The sequence below is a fragment of the Carassius carassius genome, chromosome 41 (assembly GCF_963082965.1).
Source record: "Carassius carassius chromosome 41, fCarCar2.1, whole genome shotgun sequence".
Taxonomy (NCBI): Eukaryota; Metazoa; Chordata; class Actinopteri; order Cypriniformes; family Cyprinidae; genus Carassius; species Carassius carassius.
This window is the reverse complement of record NC_081795.1, coordinates 22,712,696-22,736,725: the sequence shown is the minus strand read 5'-3', so window position 1 is coordinate 22,736,725 and position 24,030 is coordinate 22,712,696. Positions and strand designations below refer to the sequence as shown.

General features: G+C 42.3%; 1 protein-coding gene across 1 annotated transcript in view; it reads left to right on the top strand.

Moving 5' to 3' along the window:
- Nucleotides 1-21,229, top strand: part of igsf5b (immunoglobulin superfamily, member 5b) — a 29,089-nt gene extending 7,860 nt beyond the window's left edge. Inside the window, exons 4-9 of the mRNA XM_059533501.1 lie at nt 14,842-15,135; nt 17,350-17,466; nt 17,971-17,995; nt 18,754-18,854; nt 20,397-20,461; nt 21,049-21,229. Coding sequence (XP_059389484.1) covers nt 14,842-15,135; nt 17,350-17,466; nt 17,971-17,995; nt 18,754-18,854; nt 20,397-20,461; nt 21,049-21,153 — 707 coding nt within the window. The 3' untranslated portion in view covers nt 21,154-21,229. The remainder of the gene's footprint in view (nt 1-14,841; nt 15,136-17,349; nt 17,467-17,970; nt 17,996-18,753; nt 18,855-20,396; nt 20,462-21,048) is intronic.
- Nucleotides 21,230-24,030: the final 2,801 nt, after the last annotated feature.

The window sequence follows — 24,030 nt, the reverse complement described above, 5'->3', positions numbered from 1 at the left end:
TCACCTGCGGAAGGAGGGAGACGGGAGGGAAAGCATAAAGCGGGCAGCACGGCCATTTCCGTGACAGCGCACTTTCGTTCTTGGAAAAGAACGCGGAGCAGTGAGCGTTTTTGTGGGACGCGAAGAGGTCCACCTCTGCCCTGCCAAATCTCTCCCACAACAGCCGGACTGTTTGCGCGTGTAGAGACCATTCGCCCGTAGGAACATTGCCTCTGGACAGCCTGTCTGGACCCAGATTCTGTAGCCCAGGCACATGCACTGCCCTCAGCGAACGCACGTTGCGCTGAGCCCAAACCAGGAGGCGTTCCGTCAGCCTGCAAAGGTTTCGAGACCCGAGACCGCCATGGCGATTTATGTAAGACACCACAGACATGTTGTCCGAACGGACTAAGACGTGGTGATCCTTGATTTGGGGACAAAAGCGCATCAGCGTGTTCTCCACTGCCAGCATTTCCAGACAGTTGATATGATGGAGCTTTTCCCGTTCTGACCATAGGCCAAAGGACGGTCTGCCCTCGAGCAGCGCTCCCCATCCCGAAGTGGAGGCATCCGTCGACACCATCTTCACATTCGGGGAAGTCCCCAGGCTTACACCTGATCGGTACCAGCCGTTCGCTGTCCAAGGTGCCAGAGCTGCAACACAGCTCTGATTGACCTTGAAATGCAGCCGGCCAGACGCCCACGCTCTGCGCGGCACCCAAGCCTTCAGCCAGAACTGCAGGGGGCGCATGCGGAGCACTGAATGCCCATCACGCGCTGTGGTGACAGCTGCGCCGTCATGGAACACGAGTTCAGAACTATACCCAGAAACAGAATCGTCTGACTGGGGTTCAGCGAACTCTTCGCCCAATTGACACTGAGGCCGAGCTTCTCGAGGTGATCGAGTAAAACGGCCCTGTGGTCCACGAGCTCCGCTCGTGATCAGGCCAGAACCAGCCAGTCGTCCAAATAATTCAGCACTCGCATGCCTCTGAGTCTGAGAGGAGTGAGCACTGCATCCATGCACCTCGTAAACGTACGAGGAGCCACGGACAAGCCGAACGGCAGGACTGTAAACTGGTATGCCTGGCCCTCGAAGGCGAATCTCAAATATCGCCTGTGGTTTGACGCTATCTGTATTTGAAAATACGCGTCCTTCAGATCTATTGGCATGAACCAGTCCCCTCTGCGAATCTGCGCGAGTAGCTTCCTGGTCAAAAGCATTTTGAAACTGCGTTTCATCAATGCCTTGTTCAGCTGTCTTAGATCCAGTATGGGCCTGAGACCCCCGTCTCTCTTGGGCACCAGAAAGTATCTGCTGTACAGCCCCCCCTCGCTTTGAGCTTGAGACACAGGCTCTACAGCCCCTTTGCTCAACAGTTTTGATATTTCGGCCCGAAGTATGTGTGCTACTTCTGTTTTGACCGTAGTCTCGACGCGCGCTGAAAAGCGCGGAGGGCGTCGAGAAAACTGTAGCGAGTAGCCTCTCTTTATAATGCCTAGCACCCAATCCGAAACCCCTGGAAGCGCTGACCATGCATCTGAATGGCTAAGGGTTGGATGCGAAGCGCGCTCTGTTGACTGGGCAACGGCGGCGCTCGGGTGTGCTGTGCATTTGAGGCGGGGAGCACGCTGATCACAGCGGGCAGATCGCTCCTCCTCGACCCCGTCCCGGCGCTTAACCGACTTTGGGAAGGCTGAGCAGGTCCCGTGGGACTCGATATGTCTGCGAGTAACTGTGGGCTGCATGTGTGCACATTTACCACTTTCAACTTGCTGTCTGCCTGTGCAGAGTGTACGTGCACGGGCCTCGTTTTTACAGAAGCCCCGCGCCGTATGTGACATAGTGTATGTGGGCACTGGGAAGTGGGCACGTTTACTATGCGGCACGCTCGACCGATCTGTGTCGATCTTATGTGCGCGAGCCCTGTGTGCATGGCTGTGCTTACATGTGGAGATGGGCACTGAGGAGTGGGCATCGTCACTGCATTTATAGCACCATCGGCCGTGGCCGGATGAGCATGCACGGGTTTCGTTTTTACAGAAACCACATGACGCGTGTGACATAGTAATTGTGGGCACTGAGGGGTGGGCATGCTTACTATGCAGTGTGCGCGATCGACTTGAGTCGTATTTATGGGCGCAGGCCCTGTGTGCAGGGCTGTGCTTACATGTGGAGATGGGCACTGAGGAGTGGGCATCGTCACTACATTTATAGCACCATCGGCCGTGGCCGGAACACCAGAAAAAACACTCTTTTCGTGAAACAGTAGCCGTGATAACGGCTTTTGTGTGCAGGCAAGCGGGCACTCGTGCAGGCTTGCGCATTGCAGAAAACACTGAGGCAGTCACAACTCTTGGAACTGCAACAGCGGCGCGCTTGGGTGAGAGCTCGGCTGCAGCGGAACTCGAACACCAGCGCTTTCCCAGCAGTGCTAGGATGCTTTCGGGGCTTCTGGCTTCACCGCAATCCTCTGCTGCGGCTCCCGCGGCGCGGGGCGACAGCTTGAAGAGCGAGAACGGGGCCGGTCTAGATCGGCTAGTTGCAGAACCGGAGCGCTTCGGCAAGAAGTGCTTGAAAGCCTACGAAGCTTTCTGGTCCTCGGTGAATCTCTCCACAAACTCGTTGACGGATAATCCGAAGAGGCCAGCAGGAGTTAGCGGCGCGTCAAGGAACGCAGCGCGCTCAGGCTCCTTGATGTCAGAAAGCGTCAGTCACAAAGGCCTCTCAGCCACCGTAGTGGAAGCCATAACCCGTCCCATGGCCTGTGCAGCGGACTTAGTAGCGCGGAGGGAGAGATCCGAAGCACTCCTCAGATCCGCGAGACAGATCGCTTCAGGTCCCATCTCATCCAGCTTGCGGAGGAAATCGCCCTGGAAAATCTGCAGCGTAGCCATGGTGTGTAGCGCAGACGCAGCCTGCCCAGCAGCAGAGAAGATCCGTGCGAGCAGCGATGACGTCATGCGGCAGGCTTTGGATGGCAACGCCGCCTTAGTCCGCCGTCCAGCAGAGGGCGGGCAAAGTTGCGCTGCTATAGCCTGTTCCACCGGCGGAAGTGACAGGTAGCCTCTGTTCTTAGCACCGTCCAGTGTGGAGAACGCTGGCGAAACAGATGAACGGATTCTCGCCGAAAATGGAGCGTCCCAAGCTTTCGCCACTTCTTCGTGAAGCTCAGGAGTGCTTTGAGCTTGAGGAAGAACGCTCATCCGGAAGATAGCTACCATCCAGCCGGGAACGTGAAGGGGGCGCTGGTGCAGACCACTCGAGGCCCACTGAGATCCACTTCCTCGGATGACGCGTCGGCAAACAGCGGACGCTGAACATCGGGAAGCGATGCAGGGGAGGCCGGCGAAGCGGAGGGAACCGGCGAGCTCGGCCGAGCTGGAGGCGGTTGTGGTAGGCGCTGCGAGCGGCGCTTCTTATGGTGCTGCGGCGCAGCGGATGATACAGGCTTCGAGAAGGACGCCAGGCGAGTCCTCAGAGTCACCATAGGCAGTAGCTCGCAATGAGGGCAGCCGCCGTCAGCGAGCGCGAGCGCTGCATGGTCCTCACCCAGACAGGAGACGCAGATGACGTGACGATCTCCTTCGCTGAGCGGGGCTCTGCACGAGCCGCACGAGGGCATCTTTAAAAAGACGCAGCTCTTTTTGTGAGTGTGCGTAGCAGGGCGAACGGGACATATATGGATACAAAGGATATAAAGGATATAGATGCCGGATAGCGCAGCAGGAACGGCAGTGGAAGGCGGCGATGCCAGCAGCTTCAGAATGGCTCGTCCCGCTGATATGCTTTCTCAGAAGGCGCTTGCTTCTTCCGTGATCCAGCGATGCGTGAGCTTCGCTGAAGAGATGAAAAATCAGGTGAGTCAGCCTTTTCGAGCTCCTTTTATAGGTTGGGCCACACCCGTTTCGGCGGGAAGTGGCAAGAAGGGCGCGAATTAAATATTTTTTGCTTCAGTATTTCGTGAAAAGAGACTTTTCCCGTAGCGTCTTAGCTAAGACGCAGTACGAGAGAGCTCTCGTAAGAGAACTAAAGAAATTACTTGAGACTCCATATATAATGGTGTAAGCCTATTTCTTCACCAAGATCACAAATTTGACTTACTATATGTCCCTATTAACAGTCGTGCATGTTTGATAGAGCTGTTCCCTATAGATGTGGGGCAAGTCTGTGACTTACAGAGCTTCGGAATGAATTGGCATTTTCAGTCAGCATCTCTAGCAATGATTTGTGGCACACTGGATCAGACATACAGTTGTAGGGTGCCCACAAATCTTCAGGGAACTACAAATCCTCCTCTCTCCCCTCATTGCAAAAGACTCCAGTTCATTTGCATGTGCAGGACTAAACATGATAGCTGTTTCTCATCTAGACAAACAGACCAGCCCACAAGTCAGTGGGAATGTGTGGAGATTTTCACATTATTATTGTTTTTGCCTTATATTACTCTATTGGCCTTTGATTGATGGGGACACTAAGAAAAAAAGGGTATTTTTTTTTACATTGTGTGTGTGTGTGTGTATTTAAGTACCCTGGAACACCATGTGACGACAAGGACACTAGACAATGACTTTTGTGTGAATTAAAACGTGCCTCTACCAACACAATCTCATGGCAATTTGTAACTCTTTTGTGTTTTAGTGAATTGGTGACTAACTTGTTTGAATTTGTATGATCTCATTTACACATTTATGTACAATCTGCCAACATCCCACTTATAGTTATGTTTAGGGATGAACCTTTATGCTTATTTATTTAGTTTTCCCCCCTAAAATCTGATTTTTTTTTTTAAAATTCACATCCTATGGAGTCAATTCAATGCCACATATATTTGCAAAAGAATGAATTATTGCAAAAGAGATGTAAGTTTTGCCAACTAAAATTTAATTATTGAGAAAAAAATAAATGTGCTTTTTTCAAATAAATATAAAGAATTGCAAAATAAAATTAAGTATTGTGACAAAGAGCAAAAGGAATGATTTAGCAACTGATTTATTTGCCATGTTTTTTGTTTTATTTTTTGCATTTCAGTTAAATGTGAGCTCTTAGTACTGTTTTTTCCCTTTGCACTTAATGTTTCTGCCCGTTTTATTTTCTGTCATTGTTTTGACATGGGGGTGGTGTCAAAAAACTGGAGCATGTACAGTAGGCCTGGACATGCCTTCCCGGAAGTTAAGTCATTGGTCTGAGACAGATCACAACTGATCAAGGCATTGTCGCTGAACAGAGGCATGCGGATGGGTCGTTTACTTTTATTCAATAGCGTTAAAACATGCATGGTTTCATTTTATTAACTATATGTGTATAAAGTGTTTGTTTAAGTTAAAGTTGCTTACTTGCTAACTGTCAGAACATTGGACTTGTCTGTGTGTGTGTTTTTTCCTGTGATCAGTTTCTGTCTCCTTGATTGTTGACAGGTGTGTCTCCTTAGTTCCCTCATTATCCTGCCTTTATAACCCTAGTCCTTTCAGTTCAGTTTGGTCGGGTCTACCCAGTTCCATATGTGTGTCTTCCTCCTGTTCTCCCTGTTGCATTTACTCCTGTGTTGGATTAATAAAGACTATTTAGATTATCCTCAGCTCCATGTTCCTTACGGCACCGTAGCGTGACAAAAGACCCGACCGAAAAACAGTGTAAATTGCGTGTCTACCCTCCGTTTGTTTTCTGTGTTTTTTCCTCAGTCCTTTTTCTTTCCGTTGTGTTGTATGGATCCCCTCCTTTGCCCGAATACCTCAGCTTGGGGCACACATCAGACTGTTGTGGATCATGGCACACCTCACCAACTACCCAGATGACGGGCTCTGTGCGTTCTATGATGCCAGTTTGAACACCACGTACAGAGCGCCGTCGTCCGAAGATGGTCCCCGAGCACATTTTACCACCTTCGTGGTACCACCTTCGTGGACACTGGCGAGAAATGGATCTCCGTTTTCCAGTTCTCCAGTGCCCGCTCCTAGAATGTGCCCTCCAGTGGCCACTCCTCCAAAATTTTGCCTCCTCCACCGCTGTCATCTGGCAGCACCTCTGCTCACCCTCAGCCCACCATCAATGCAATGAGAGCCACACGGGACTGCCATCCTCCAGCATCGCCATGGTCAGAGTCTCCCTCATCTCCACCTCCAGCCTCAGAGGCCCAGAATCCTGGCCTGTAGTCCCAGTGGCTCCACCTCGGCTCCTAGCTTCCTCGCCTCCACCGTCAACCATTGATCCCTCAGCTCCACCCTGCTTCCACGGATCCTCAGCATCCCCCTGGCTCATTGGCTCTCTGTCTCTGCCTCAGGCTCCTCCTCCACCTGCTCCGCCGCATTGGTCATCTTCCCACCGTTGGCCTCACCTTGGGCCGCTGTTATGGCTGTGGCCTGGGTCTTGCTGGGGTCCTCCTGCTCCAAGCTCCTCCTGTCTCATCCCTGTCTCCTCCCTCCGTAGGCTCCTCCCTGGGTCCTCCATCCATGGTCTCTGTCTGCCAGCCCCTTCCTGGTGGTCCGTCCTCCACTGGAGTCTCCTCCCAAGTTTCCACTCACATCTCCTGTTGTTGACTACGGTGCGAGGATGCACCTTTTGGGAGGGGGGAGAAATGTCAGTCCTTTCAGTTCAGTCGGGTCTACCAATTCCATAAGTGTGTCTTCCTCCCGTTCTCCGAGTTGGATTTACTCCTGTGTTGGATTAATAAAGGCTATTTTGATTATCCTCGGCTCCATGTTCCTCCCGGCAGCATAGTGTGACACTAACATGAACATCCACTGTTAATTTCTCTCAATATGCACACTTTTATAGCATTAAAATGTGTCTTGTTTCGTTAACTGTATGTGACCTGTGCTGGCAAAATGAGTCACAATGAGCAATTTTTCAAAAATTTGTTATTTTCATTTTCACATTTTCCATTAAAAGGCCTTCAAAATTCCACTGCAATGTCTTGTAATTCCTCAGCACAATGCGATTCTACCTGGTGGGTGGGTTTCGTGGGGAGGGATACTACAATCTAATGTGCTGTATGTTCTCAATTTTGAACTGACTACTCAATAAAAAATAACTGTTCAAAAAAAAAAGACCTTCAAAATAATTTTTTGTTGGAATCGAACAAAAAATGACTACACTTGTTTGAATTCGATAGAGTCCACAAAGTCAATTTTGATAAAACTCAAGTTAAAGTTTTCTGAAGGTTCCAAAACAAAATCACCTGCAACGTTGCCTCTTTTCATCCACTTCTTTTCTTTATAATAATTACTATGTTAATAGTCACAATAAAGCTATTTATTTTATCTTTATTACAAATAGAACAGATGCAAAAAACAAAACAAAAAAACTAAAAATAAACAAATATAAATATAAGAAAAAAAGGATGCATTACTTATTTCATTTTACATTAAAACAGAAGCATTCAAGAAAAACAAAAAAAAATCTGATGAAAAAATCCCTTTAGTGTATTCATTACAAATAAACTGATTATTTAAATTACAAAAGCAGTTCAATCGAGAGCAGCCAGCGAGTGATTCACTCTTTTCTTTTAACATTAATGAGACAAACGACCTATATATTAAGACCTACTGTAATGCACGGATCTGATATTATGCTACACATCAGACGTTTTCCCCAACAGTTCCCCAGACATTCATTATATGTGAATGCTTAAATACTGTAATTCTATGTATATGTATCGGGATCGCGCAGTCGGAAGCACCTTTATGCGTGCACTTTGGATGACAGTCAGCATGAGAAACTAGCAGAGAAGGTAGGTAGCCTACTCCTGACCGAAAATGCATTACTTATACAAATAAAGATGATTTTAGATGTTTAATTACTATTTGGAGCATTGGGACTGCTACACAAGGGCTTAATGAACTAATTTTTGAGAAGACCTCAAATATGACTAAAATCGAAAATTAGCACTTTTTTGTGAGTAGCTTAAAATTAGCCAGTGCACATTCAGACTTAATTCGCCAACACATGTAACATATGTGTATTAACAATGTTTGCTTAAAATCTGTCGACGCCTGTGCACGGAAGCATTCTTTGTTTACATCAGTTCAAAGTTAATGCTACTTTTAATGTAAAACAATTAGGGAAAGCAATTAACATTTTTAATCTAAATAATTACATGATGTGGTAATTAATTAATCTCATTTGGAGAAATTACTCTGAGAAGATAATTTAAAGTAATTGTTGCACAAAGCATCAAACAGAGATTACATAAAGTAGGTTCAGCAAGAAATATTTTGTTTCATAAAATTTATTACATATACTCTTTTGGACCATGTGAGTAAATGATGACAGAATTGTCATTTTTGAATGGATGAACTATAACTTTAATAATTTATTTTCTTTATTTTATTATTATTATTACTATGAAAATATTAAATTATCTTTAATGAAATTATACTCTAAATAATAAACTAAAATTGCCAGTAGGTGGTGGTAAATGTCTTAATGATTAAGTCATCGAATCATTTATTTATTAGTTTGATTCATTCAAATGGCTGATTCATTCAGGAGTGAAGTAAATGGTTCTTTATGAATGGGTCTTTGAATCATAAGGCACATTTATTTTTCTTATTAGTTTCATTTTTTTATTTTCTTTTGCAACACTTCATTTCTTTTGCTAGTAGTATGTGACACTGAATTGACTCCATACACATCATGTGATTTCATACAAAATTGCCATAAATAGTTAGCTTTTTACACAAGATCTGTTTTGCCTCTACATTGCAAGAATCCAAAAACTGACCTGTATTTACAATACATATTTATTTATTTATTTATTTAAGTATGAGATGTTGGTGTTTTTATCATCCAACAGGCAAGTACTAGTACGTAAAATTTAATAGTAATTGTAAATACTGTTTAGGATGGATAGTATGTGAACTAAGATGTAGACGGTCTCTTATCCATATTAACTTCCTGTATGGCTTTCCTCAAAAGATAAGCTTGGCAATAGAGTCAGAACTAGGATGTAAATCAGGAAGGGCTAAACGCGTGTCAGCCTTTCGGATACAGGATTGCTCACAAAGCTTTTCATTAGGGTCACGGGCAGCCATACTTCTTCCAGATTAAACGCTGTCTCATACACAGTCATTTTCTCTGCCTGGCCCTCCAGCTGAAAAAAAAAATCACCCAGTTTTCAAGGGAAGAGCGGCCCTGCTTTTAAATTACACTTTCAGGAACCGACACAGGCTTAATGGATGATATTTATGTAACTCTTATTGTTATCGCCAAAAATACAGTATTAAAATACTCAATCATATTATTTTTTTAACTTGAGGATGTTTTTTTGTCAAACTCACTTTGACACAAAACTCACATACTGTGTTCTGTGGAGGTGACTGATCAATCCGGCATCATTGTTGATATGAATTTACATGTAAGGTACAAAAACATACTTTTATGAACATTTGGGTAGATGTTGAAACATATATTATGTACTGCAACATCTAAAACAAAAGTAGTATTTACCACTAGAATCCTGAGATATTTACAAATCCTTTATATAGCCTAATTTAATATTTTGTATATATTTTAGGTCCTTTTTACCTCTACCCCCAAACCTAAACATAAGTGTCACGCCTCTAGACCGTTTGTGTGTGTTTTTCTCCCCATGTGCTCTCTGTAACCCAGTTTCTCCCTTCCCCAAAGCAGGAAGGCATCAAGGAACGTTCGAACCCAAATTCGGCTTTACTTCCTGTCTCTGGAGGTACCTTCTTCTGATCGAATTTTGAAGGCAGCATAGATGTATCTTTTGCTGCCTTTTGATATCCCACAATCCTGTGCGTTGCATTCCCTGATGGTTGAGCTAAAAGAAAAGATGATGGCGTCTGAAGTTGCATTTTGTGATCAGTTTGTGTGTAAATGTATATTTCTTTGCACTTTTGATGTTAGTTCTAGCTATAAATCGGTATTATAGTAATTAATTATTAGTTTTGTTATCACAAAAACTTGTTCTTTTTTGTTGTAGATCATTAAACCGTTATGCTGCATCAGAAGTCTGTTTGAAATCAGTTTCATGAGATGCCTTTGTGCAAAAACGCTGCCTGCAAAGTCATTGCCTCATACGGCAGTGAGGCAGCAAGTCTAAGCTAAACTAAGTTTTCAGATGCAGCCGATGTGGTCTCAAACCTCATGTTTGTGTTACAGCCATTTCTAGTGTGGATTACCCCCTTGTTCTGGATTTATTAAAGTCTGTTTCTCCGATCCACGTATCTGTCATTCCTTCCGACACAGAGTGTGACAATAAGCACAAAATCAACAATATACATAAAACAAAAATAAAAATACATATTAAAATATATAAAAATATATCTTAAATATTTTAATAAAATATATATTATAAATGAATACAATACAATAAAAATAATTCTTTAATATATAGTAAACATACATACACATTAAAAAGAAAAACACACAGACAAGTTTATTCCCAATAAATGAAAAAAAGCAGTACCAAAGTACAAAATGATATTTGATTTTTGACATGAAACCTTTGTTGTACGCTTCTTTCATGAGATTTTACAGGGTTTAAGGGAAGCAATTGTAGGCTATTGTAGAGTTATTGTATAAGTAGGGCCTCCTCTACTCGTCTCTCGATGTCCCAAGAGAGGGATGCCACCACCACCCCCTTGGGCAAGATGGTGTCTGCTGACTCCTCCCTCCCAGGAGCCTCGAAGAGACAAGAAAGAGCATCGGGCTTAACATTTTTGGACCCGGGCCTGTAAGACAGCGTGAAATTGAACCGGCCGAAGAAGAGGGCCCAGCGAGCCTGTCGGGAGCTCAGCCTCCTGGCCGAACGGATATACTCGAGGTTTTTGTGATCCGTCCAGACCAGGAAGGGCCGAGCTGCGCCCTCCAACCAGTGACGCTACTCCCCCAAAGCCAGCCTGACCGCCAACAACTCCCGATTACCTATGTCGTAATTCCGTTCTGGGGGACTCAGGCGGTGGGAGAGGAAGGCACAGGGATGCACCTTTCCGTCCTCGTGCGACCGCTGAGATAGGACCGCGCCCACTCCGACATCGGAGGCATCCACCTCAACAATGGATTGACGTTCAGGAGCAGAGATAAAATGGGATTTTAATTTATCAAAGGCCTCCTGTGCCCCAGTATTCCACTTGAACGGTACCTTGGGAGAGGTGAGTGCCGTTAAAGGTGCAGCAATCTGACCAAAGTTCCGGATGAACCGCCGATAGAAGTTGGCGAACCCCAGGAACCGCTGCAGAGCTTTACGAGAGTAAGGAGCTGGCCACTCGGCAACGGCCCTTACCTTACAGGGGTCCGCTTTGATCTCCCCCGCGGAAACAACGAACCCCAGGAACGGAACCGACTGGGCATGGAAGACGCACTTCTCTGCCTTAACATAAAGCTGGTTCTCCAGCAGCCGTTGTAACACCTGGCGAACATGCTGAGTGTGTACCCTGCAGAGATGGGGAAAATATCAAGATATCATCAAGATACACGAAGACAAAGCGATTCACCATGTCTCTCAACACGTCGTTAACCAGGGCCTGGAAGACAGCTGGGGCATTGGTCAGACCAAATGGTAGGACCCGGTACTCAAAGTGTCCCGTGGGTGTGTTGAAAGCTGTCTTCCACTCATCCCCCTCACGTATGCGAATTAGGTGATAGGCATTCCGAAGGTCTAGCTTGGTGAAGACCTTGGCTCCCTGCAATATCTCAAAGGCAGACGACATAAGAGGCAAGGGGTACCTGTTTTTAATAGTGATGTCATTCAGGCCTCGATAATCTATACAAGGACGCAAGGAGCCGTCCTTCTTCTTGACAAAGAAGAACCCAGCACCTGCAGGAGATGAAGAGGGTCGGATGAGACCGGCTTTGAGGGATTCATTAATATATTTGTCCATGGCCTCTCTTTCAGGACCTGAAAGGGAAAACAAGTGACCCTTGGGCGGAGAAGTGCCTGGGAGGAGCTCAATGGCACAATCATAAGGGCGATATGGAGGTAAGGAGGTGGCCCGGGACTTACTAAACACCTGGCACAGGTCGTGGTACTCCACCGGGACCCCCTTCAAATTAGCAGCCTCCACCTGCAAGACAGGACACACAGACACAGGGAAAGAGGCAGCACCCAAACAAGACGCCAGACAAAACTTACTCCAAGACAAGACAGATTTGCTGGACCAATCCACGTGAGGGCCATGTTGCACCAACCACGGGTGCCGCAGAACTATGGGAGCACTCGGGGATTCAAGAAGGTACAGCGTGGTCACCTCACGGTGATTGCCCGAGACTATAAGATTGACAGGAGGAGTAGCATAGGAGACAGTGGTGATCAAAGTGCTATTCAATGAACGGGCAGGAATAGGATCGGAAAGAGGAATTGCAGGAATTCCCCAACGGGTGGCTAGAGAGAGGTCCATAAAGTTGCCCTCAGCTCCCGAGTCAACCAGTGCAGTACAGGAGTTAAGGACATCACCAAACTGAAAGGAGACAGGAAGGAGAGTGCAAGAGGAGGGGGGGTGCAATAAAGGGGTAGCTCACACCAGGATCCCCCTCTTTACTGGTGAGCCTTGACTTTTAGCGGACAGCCTGCTGCGAAGTAACCTGATTTGCCGCAATACAGACATAGCCCTAGGGCGAGGCGTTGCTGTTTCTGTTGAGGAGTGAGCCGAAGGCGCCCCACCTGCATGGGCTCAGGCTCAGTGGTTTCTGTGGGGGAAACAGATGACGACTCCTCAGTCCTCCAGGGTGCACGAACTGCCAGGCGCTGACGACGGCGGCGAAGGCAACCCTCGATCCGCAACGCCATGTTAACAAGATCGTCAAAATCACGTGGCAGGTCCTGAGTGGCCAGCTCATCCTGGATGTCATCCTCTAGCCCAGCACGAAACATAGCTTGACAGGCCTCCTCATTCCAATCGCAGGTAGCTGAGTCTTGAAATGAATTGCATAGTCTGTTACGGAGTGACCCTGCCTGACGGAGCCGTGCTAGCTGGTCAGCCGCTTCCTGACCTCTGGCAGAGCGGTCGAATAGCCTCTCCATCTCCTGGCGGAAATCTTTAAAAGAAGCACAACAGGGAGCTTTAGTCTCCCAGACGGAGGTTCCCCAGTCTCTAGCCTTGCCGGTTAGAAGAGTCAATACAAAAGCCACTTTGGACATCTCAAGTGCGTATGTGCGTGGCTGCAAGGCAAACACCACAGAACACTGGGACAAGAAGGCCCGGCAGGAATTGGGGTCCCCATCATAGGGTGGTGGGTTATTGCATCGGGGCTCAGGCTCATGGCGAGGAAGATGGTGAACGGCACCACCCTGAGCAGCCTCTCGTTGCAGTTCTTGGATGCGGTTGGTCAGCTCAGCCACTTGGTTGGCTAGGAACCCCACCTCCCTTGTGGTGTTCGTCAGTCTGGCTTCGTGCTGGCCCAAAAAAACACCCTGCTGGGTGACTGCGGTTCTGACAGGATCTGCACCTGCTGTGTCCATCTTGGCCAGATTGTTCTGTCAGGAACACAACTGGACACAGATGCAGGTTACAGTGCGAGACCAATTTATTCAAAAAGTCAAAAGAAAAGCTCCCTCCAATGAACAAAAACATGCCGGGAAATGAGGAAAAAGGTCCAACAGAAAATAAGAGACTTCAATGTCCTTTCAAAAATGCCCGGCAGGGGGCACCCAACGGCGCGGCCGCGTAGAGAGCGGTGAGGGGAGGAAGCCACGAGAGAGCCAGTGACGGAGCAAACAAAACTCTTCAGAAGAATGCCGGTGCCCGGTCTAGGAAATGAGGGAGGGGAAAAAATAGGAAAAACAAAACAAAACCAGTAGCAGCAAACAATGGCACGACAGAACAAGGCTTGACAGGATCAGACAGAAAGGCTACACCAGGACTATTGACGAACAACGATCTGGCACCGATAGGCGCGACGGACGAGAATAAATAGAGCAAGAGATGAACAGACACTGAATTCAGGTGAGCGGAGTCAAACAATTAGAAGCGGAAACAGTAGTGATGAGGGGGAGGGAGGAACGCCACAGATAGGTGCAAGACGAACGATCAAAACCAAAACAAAACACCATGTGCACACGAGATGCAGTGCACACGAGATCACTTATCTTAGTAAGTGATTAATTGTGTCACACGTTTGTCTTTGAGATCATTATCCCTGTGTATTTAGACCCCTCAGTTTGTTCAGTTCTTGTTGTAGTATTGTTTGTATGTTGTGTGGTACAAGCTGTTGCATGGCCTTCTTATCATTTGTGGAAGTTAGTTTTGTTTAAATATATTTTTTCATTTGAACACTTTTTGGACCCTTTTTTCATCATCCATTTGGTCAAACCCTGACACATACAACATAACAACTTAGGTGTCACTGCGCAAAAAAAAAAAAAAAAAAATTACTGCTAATTTTCTGCCAGGGCATTATCCGTTAAGTTAATTTACATTTCCTTTAACCTTGAAATAAACAACACAATGCAAGATCTAATAAAAAAAAAAAAAAAAGAGAGGGAAAAATCTATATTGAAAATTCTTTCATATCAACACAGTACATTGTGCTCTGTGTTTTTATGTGTGTGTCTGTGTGTTGATGTTTTATTTTATGCAATAATATTAATATATACAAAAAAAAAGTTGTCACAAAAGTTGTGCATCCCTGTGGAAAATGTTGTTGCAAACTTTGTTTCTTGCAAAACTTTTTTGATTGAAGTAATATATTACTATAATACCAAATCTGCTTTTGTGCAATAGTTTGCAAGACAACGTAAATATTTTATTAAACATTAAAATGTAATTCTTTCTTCCCATGTCATATTATTTTAAATCAGAGTACACACAGACATTTATAATAAGATAATAATATTTGAAATATGTCAGTTTTTTTACAAATATAACACAAAGTCTTCATGTCTTGTATGTAAAATGTAGAAAAAGGAAATGTCAGGATTTTGGAGAGTGATCTGTCAGTTCAAGAGGGGATGCTTGTCACCTTCCATTGCCAAGCGAGTGGCTGGTATCCGGACCCTTCAGTGTCCTGGGTGGTCAATGGCACCACTGTGGACAGAGACGACTACAACACCAGCAGTCTCCAGGACCCCAATGGCCTTTTCAACTCCACCAGTGTGCTTCAGATAAAAGCAGAGACAAGCAGCACAGTGGAGTGTTGGGCATCTGTGTCTGCCGCTGTAGCCCACCAAAACAGCAGTGTCAAGCTGACTGTAGGTAAGAGTGATTGGATATTAATGAGCTCTTTATGCAAATAAACTAATAAGCATTACAGATTTTTATTTATAAATTTTTTAAATCACTAGGAACCAATTCTCAATACTTGGGTCACTTTTTCAGTATTCTACATACAGTGAGCACAAAAGCAGTCTATGGCCCAATCCCAATTCTATTTTATACCCCTTCCCCTTCTCCTACCCCTCCGCCTACCCCTTACCCTTATCCCTTGAAACAGAGTGTCAAGGGGTAGGGGAGAAAATATTTCCCTAAGGATTGGGACACCACTACTATGATGTCACATGCCATCATTCGTCGTCTAGCTCTTACAGTACACACATATACTGGTGTTCTGGTGTGCATTAGAGCGTTTAATTATCGTTGTGTATTAATGAGCTGCTTACTGACACACACACACACACACACACATATCGGAAATCACGCAGCTCACACATCCAGGAGAAAATAAACTTGTCAACGCTGCCCCATGACTTTTATTAAATACAGTTTAAATACTGAATCGCTACATTATATTTTCCAGCGACGAGAGGATACAATCGCTGTTTTTAAGTAAACTCACTCTAAAAAGATAAACGAACAGACTCGAATACACACATCTCTCTCTCTCTCATAGGCAATATTTGAGAAACTGGTTTAGCGATTTCTAATTATTAGGGGGATTAGCCCCCATCAATGTCTATGGCAGTTATTGCCCTGATCAGACATATGCCGTGGCACTATCATGCATGTAATCATGCATGTAATGATATGACGTTAGCAAATATTAGCGATTTTTTGCTAACATTTCTTTGAGTAACATGACCATTAATATGAACTCACAATTGAATGTAACATAAAACAAATGATTACTTTTCGTTAAAATCTTGCCAAAAAAGCTTACATTTATGTGTCTTTCTGTTCGCTGTAGCAGCCATGTTGCCGAGATAATTCATACCCCTTCGTTTGAAGTGTGGTCCCGAAAAATCTTCGTTTGAAGGGCTATCTGGCCCTTCCCCTTACCCCTTCCCCTCCTACCAAAAGAGAATCGAGACACCCCTACCCCTTCACATGAACGCGTGAAACGGAGGGGTAGGGGAAAGGGGAAAGGGGAAAGGGGAAGGGCTAAAGGGTAGAATTGGGATTGGGCCTATGTGGGCTAAACTGTAGATACTGTTCCATTTACTTTCAATGACTACATCTTTCAAAAACATTAAATCTTTTCTCTCTTAGACACAACCACCAATAAAATTGGATGTGCTAATTGCCTTGTGTGTACGTTGACTAACTCTTAAACTTAAACTATGTTGTGTCTTAAACACAACATAACATAAACACAACATGGAACCAAATAAGACAGCAATTTTCTGCATTTCTACATTCTGATATTCCAAATGTAATATACATACATTTTGTAGTGTAATGTAAACATTTACTGACCGTGTAACACAGGGGTTTCCAAACTCGGGACTGGAGGGCCAATGTCCTGTAGAGTATAGCTCCAACCCAAATTAAACACACCTGAACCAGCTAATCAGGTTTTACCAGGCATGCTAGAAATGTCCAGGCAGATGTGTTGAGGCAAGTTGGAGCTAAACTCTGCAGGATCGAGGACTGAATTTGGAGAAACTTTAAAACATATACTGCAGTGAATTTTGTGAGAGCTTGTTTTGTAAAGTTATTTGACCAAAGGAAATGCATATAATTTTACCTGTTATTTATCTGTTGTTAGTGTTTTTTGGGTGATTGTTTTATGAATGACAAAGTGTGCTTGCTGGGTGAAACCTTTGCTAGTGCTATGGAAGAATAACTTGATTTGATTAATTTTGGTGCATTTTGAATGTGAAATTACTGCTGTCTAACTACTGCCACTCTGTAAGGAAAATTGCATGACTAGTATGGAGAAATGTGTACTAGCAATTATTATAACAAAATTACAGCTTTGTACTTTCACATCATATTCAATTCTAAAACATTAAAAATATGCATAATATATAATATAAAAAGATTTATTTATTTTTTACTTGATCCAATTCAATTTTAATTTAGAGCTACTGTTAGATTATATACACAACAGTTTATATGACATAAATATCAGTATTGACAGTAGGCTGTAAATGATTTATCCTCTTCATAGCTACAAAAATACTGATTACATGCATTTGGTCAATTTTGTGCATATTAATGTGGCCATTAATATACGAATGTGTTTTGCAGCGGCACCGAAAGCTCCACAGGACTACACAGTTGTGATCGCTGTGATAGTGTCTGTGTGTACGATCATTCTGCTGGCAGTGCTCATCCTGATCTTGTTCTATAGAAAAAAACTGACAAGTAAGCCAATCCATTTTACATTTCTCTTAAAAGTTTCCTTTAAAACTCTCCTGCAAGTTATTAAACCAATGAAGGGGGACGTTAAAGCAGTGCTTGCCATAAATTGGACCAACAGCAAGGACACGTTGTAGGTTGAGCTGTCAGCAATGAGGCAGTTTAAAGGTTTTACTGCATCACTCACCTGTCTTCCAAAGTGCTTGCACAGCATTTAGGTCAATTGATAACCCGTTTCAGACAGAAAACCTGTTAACAATGTCTTTGTTTGCGAGCAAACACAAAAGCATTGAAATATAATTCTTCCTCCCATCTTTTATTTTTTCCCATCACTATGTCCACTTAGGGACACCTTACAACACACACACAGTGCAGCTCTTGAATTTGTTTCTGTCATCCTCTTGTTGCACCAGCTACTGAGATATCATTGTTAGTTAAGCTTGCTGTCATATGACTACCACAGCCTGAGGCTAGAACCAGAAATTTTAGTTTTTCTCTTTTCATTTACAGAATCAAGCTCTGAAAATAAAGTCAGGTAAGACATTTAACTCTCTGAACATTGCACATTTTCTGTTTTTCCAGTTCTAAACCACTAACACTGACATGCATACAAAGACACTAATCATATCACAATACTCTTTTACTATGAACAGATAACTTTGTGTTTGAATATTTGTTTTTGACAGCAATTGCACACACAGAGTTAATGACCACTTTTCAAGAAAGTGAAGAAGCAGCCTTGAAAAAAATAATGAAAATATTGGAGAGAAATACAGCATTTTCCACAAATTTCAAACACTGCTACAAAATTTCATGCAGTATTACATTTTGTCCAGTTGCTATTTCTAGTTCATTTATGTAAAAGATAACCTGATATCCATCTTCATTTGCCAAAATGTGAAGTATGCAACAAAACATAATATTTACAGATACTCCTTTAATTTTTTCCATCATCTTTTTAAATATATATAAATACAATACAAATATATAAAATAATAATACACAATACAAAAAACCATATTGTTTATTGTTGCATTTTGAATATTATTTTATATACTATTTTGTGTTGTAATCATTGTGATGTATGCTGTACACTATCCAGTAAAGAGTAGTGTTCCATTTTAAACATAGCCACTGATTCTTACATTAATATTAGTAAAAAATATTATTTAACATCACTATTTTTATTTTGTTAACTCAGGTAGAAATAGCTATTTAAGGGAATAATCACAGGTTATTACTTTTTGCAGTGTGGCTTGAGAAAAGTTTAATTTATTGCATTTGCCTTTCTAGCTCCTCCTCATGGACTGTCATTTTAAGCAGTCGTCGGAAGTCTGTTGCTGATGAAACCAGAGGAAAAGTTAACCCAGGATACCACGCCGAAGACATAACAAGTAATAATATCAAAATACAATGCAGAACAGAACACCCAGTGTAATGATATGCTGAACAAAAATAAATTGAGATTATGATTAGATTATGACTAATTTAAGTAAAATATTTTAACAGAAATTAAATGAGAAAAACACTCCAGTTACTAAGGTAACCTTGGTTCCCTAAGATAAAGGAACAAGGGTTGTGTATGGGGAAGCTTTTGTTTATACAGGTACTGAAGACTGATTTGTTCACGTTATGTAGCTGTTCAAACCAATGGCATTTTAGCCCAACAGAACAGGCTGAGTCGACCTCTATATAAGTCGGCTCGGAGCGCCATTTCATCAGAATCATTGGACTAAAGGGACAGTAAATCGATTTGCGTGCAGCTTATAGCACGGTAAGTGACACAAAGCTCATTTCCTTATAGAAATAGGTAGATAAAACAGAAATCCTTGCCTGCAGGGCAGGGACGTCTAAATATAGAATCTATCAAAGAGAAAGACAACGAGCAGCCAGTGGTAGCACACATCTCACTTATAGAAATTCAGCTGGACCACACCCAGGAGGAGACCAGTCCTCTGGTGGAGTGGGCCCACACACTGAAAAGGCACTGCAAGCCTTCTGAGGCATAAACCAAGGCTATACTGTAGCATCTACTATCCAGCAGGAAAGTCTCTGCATCATAACCGGCAGCCCTTTACTGTGGCCTCCAAAGCTGGAAAAAAAGCTGCTCTTTTTGTCGGAAAAGTCCAAATCCGTGAGTGAAGCGGGGACAGACTCATGATTTCATATTGAAAGCAGCCTGTCTCAGTGAGTGTAGCCTCAGCGGTGCACATTTAAAACAACATCGCTAGGACATTTAGGAAGGCATATGGTTTTTTCCTCTGCTGGGCTCTTCAACGGCAGTGAGCTGCAGGCTGAGCTTCTTCCTTTTTCTTCGGCTTCGTAGTCCAGCATCAGTGAAGAGATGATCTTTTTCGTTGGAGGAGAATATTTTGATGAAATGGTGCTCCGAGCTGACTAAATTAGAGGTCGGCTCCGCCCATTCTTGTGGAGCTACACAAATGTGAACAAATCAGTCTTCAGTACCAGTGTAAACAGGAGACTCCCCATATACAATGTGAGAGAATGTTCTAAAGGGAACAGGTTTTGGGGAAATCAGATACACTACCAACAAAAAAGTTAAGTATTTTTTTTAAAAGATTTTGCCACAAGGCTGGCTTTTAATAATAGGTATAACAATTTTCTTATACAAATATATTTTCTATTAAAACATACTCCAGTAATCTGGTTTATTATTGCTCTTTGATTCAGTTGTGTGTCTCCTGTGAGAACTAGGTTTTCTTAAAATATTTCTTATAAGAGATCATAAAATACGATACAAGGATTCTTGTCTTAAGTAAATTTATGTTGCTTTATTTCTACTGGGAAACTAGACAAACACGCACATATGATTTTTGTATCTAAGTACAGCTGGAAGAACACATTGTGCAGTGTTGGTTATATTCGAAGAATTTTAGGAAACGTGAAGTCACACACAACTGATCTTTACCCCACAGGTTCAGGACACCATGACCTCAGGAATAGAGCTGACAGCACGATAAACATCATCAGCCCTCCACGGGTAAGGGGAGAGTGAATTACAGCCTCTGCATTATTCAAAACTAGTGGGATATCTGACACCTCGGTCTAAAGTCTTCTGCCTCACACCTGGGGAAAATGCTGATCTCTTGATTAATGTGTGAAACAAGATTCAGTCAAACAATGAAACATTATGTACGTAATTGCAAAATTACGCTTAGATGTAATCCTGTTTATTTTTGAAAATAAAATTACTTTCTGTAATCATGCTGTGATTACAAACAATCAAATATTGTTAAAATAATTCACAATGCAAATTTTTTGCATTAATGCTAATTGTATGCTGGGTCATCGTCATGAAACAACCTTTTCATTTTAAGTATTTCATTTGAAACTGTTAAACTTTCAAGAAATCATATTTTCTCACCTCATGTCTAAACTACCAGGGCCATAACCATCTTTGACACTGGGGAAATCACCATCCCAGGGTGATCAAATTTCAATAGATGCAAACATTAGGTAGAGAATAAATAAATAAAAACCTCAAAAGGGAATGCACAAATAGATTTTCCAGTGAAAACCAAGGCTATAAAAGTACATTGTAAAAGTATATTCTATTTTTCTCAACAGGTTCCTGATATTGTCATTTTCAGCACTCAAAATCAGAAAGAGGAAGATTTTTCTAACCTCTACTCTAAGGCAGCAAAGACAATCCGCCGAGTCACCACTGTTTGACCTCAGGGTCGACCTCACATAAACCTCCCACTGCAAGAAAGAAACAAAGGTCATTTATGCTGAAAATGAAGATGCAATGGCTTGCATGTATAGAGGACGGGATCATCATATGAGCCCTGCAGTAATGCCAACTACATGATGTCATTCACAGTCATGACTTCTGTTACATCAGCCACTTCAACATTGTACATGCCTGTTTTTTGTCACTTCAAAAAATGTTATGTATTATTTTGCATTATTTTGTACTGGTGTATTTGTAAGTTATTTACAGTATTCGTATCTGTATCTGTAAAGAGAGCTGCAGTGTTAACATATTTTTGTAGGCCAACCTGGAAGTCAGCATCACCTGGTGCCCTAGGGTTTTTACATTGGCTTTTGGATTATTGCAGAAAATAAACTCTGTGACCAACAAAAGTTTGATGTCTTGTTCATCATAATAATATTCACAAATGAATTCGACTTGAGCCTAAATACAATCGGCAGAAGCAGCTAAACATAGGCAAGAAACAAACTACACCACAGTCACATGACTCCAACATCACCACAACTGAAAAAGAGAGTGATTATACAACAAATGCACACAACATCCTCTGAAAACGACCTATTGAATGACTGAGTTTACTCTTTTTAATGTGATGACATTAAGTGACCCTGACAACCTCTGTAGTTCAATTTAGCCACTTATTAGAAACCAATCTTTAAAGCAAGTAAAAGCTTTAAAAAAATCACAAGTTGTTACTATGCATATACAGATGTGTCGCAGAATCCAATGTGAATATCCTGAGCTTGTTTTAACCAAAGATTTTACAACTTTTTAAAAGCACATTGTCTTTAAGTTGATGGGAACCAAAGTGCTAAACTAGCTGATTTATGGGTTTTGGCCTACAAAAATGTCAATTCCACAGCACATTTTTCGCTTTGCAATTTTTTTTCCTTTTTTTTATTCTGAGGAAATTTGTGTTATAGTGCATCTTATGCATATACAATTGCACTGTCAAGTATTGCTTGGCACTTTTAATAATAATAATAATAATAATAATAAAAAAAAACTTACCTCAGAGGGTTCAAGTAAGGGAAATTTGCCTTCATGTTATCCCACTCTGCTGCTCGTCAGTCATGGATGGCAACTGCTGAATAAATTAGGGTCACCCTCAGTAGATCACACAAAGTTGTCATGATATGAGAGGGTGATAACATAACCCTTTTGTTTTTGTTTGGGTTTCCAGACCAGTGTTGTCTTTCCTAGACCTGCTTGTGTTACTGAGGTTTTCATTTGCCATTCACAAGTGGTGGATTGATGTCAGGGTCAAGCAGACTGTTTCTCTGGGGTGATTTACAGAGGCCACTGCCTGCCTTTCAAAGACTTCTGCATCTCACAGGATGTCTCTATGTTCAGCACAAATATTGCTGAACAGTATTTGAGACCCGTTAGATAATACATTTGGCATTCTTATATACATTTTTCTTTTTATCTGTAATTATTATTTTTGCAATTTATAATGAAGCGTATAATTGCTGTGTCCCGGCTTAATACCTGGAAAAAAAAATCTAGTTTTATTATCAGTTTGAATTAGCTTTTATTTTTCTATTTTCAATTTCATTTTAATTTAATTTAATGAGATTTTTTACTTTGCTGAAATGTTACAATATGTTTAATGTAGTTTTAGCTAATAACAGTAATCATGCTTACGAAATATATAAATAAATAGATATATTTGGAGACATTTAATCTTCTTTTTTCTTTGTTCTAAACATTCTATATCACAACTGCATACAATTATTCTAAATACTAATGTACAATGATTCTTTTAGTGTAACTCAGTAACACATTTGTGTTATATCTGCCACATATGAGATGCAGGCACTGGCTGCAATCATGTAAATGAAAACATCTAATCATCAGCATAAATATTTATTCATGCATATTAGAACCCAGGCACCATATAAAGGTCTGCCTCCAAACAATGATTCAGTCTTTATGTAATTGACCTCAGCTGAATGAACCCTTTTGGAATCAGTCACAGTACTTTGAAACAATTGCAGCCTACTTTACACAGCGCGATTCACTGCAACACTGATGAATAACTTAGCATGTCTTCTCTGTGATTGAAATGTAATCCTCTCTAATGCATCCTTACAACAGGGCATTTAAGTGCTTTCAAAGTCAGCTATGAGCCACTGTATTAAGTGACTGGCTATTAAAGGAAATTGGAGACAGGAGCCCATGACATGGTGCTGTTAGCATAATTAAGACCCAAGTAATTAGCCGATTAATGCCTCTTAAAAACTGATGAAGTGAGTGGGTAATGCAGAAAAGCTTTACATTTGAGATCTAGTGTTTCTTTTATGTGCAAACTCAGTACTGGGAGAAGCTCAGAGAATGACCACCATGTGAATTCAGGCTAACAGCAGAATGCTTGACTCCTCGTTTCGCTTCCCAAAGCGAACAGCCCTGTCTGAATAAATAGACTTCAAGTAACCCAGAGTTTGATCAGAGAGAATGTGTACTGACAAAATAAAAAAATCTTCCTCGAAGGTATCAAACTCAACACATTTGCTCCAATTACTAATGCAGGCTCCAAAATGTACAGTCAGCATGCAACAAATAAAATAGGTTTTGGCAACTACTGTGAATGCAACATAATTGTTAATGTCACCATAGAACTTGTGATTACAAACAGTAAACATGGAACTATTTATTTATTATTATCATTATTATTTTACAACCTGATCACTGCAACATCACACAGAAACACTCATAATGTCAGCGCCTTCAGCAGTAAAATATGGTTAAGATTTTTTTGTTTTGTTTAATAATTCCTATAATTTACTACTGTTTAATTAACTAATTATAATTAATATAGTTATAGTATAATT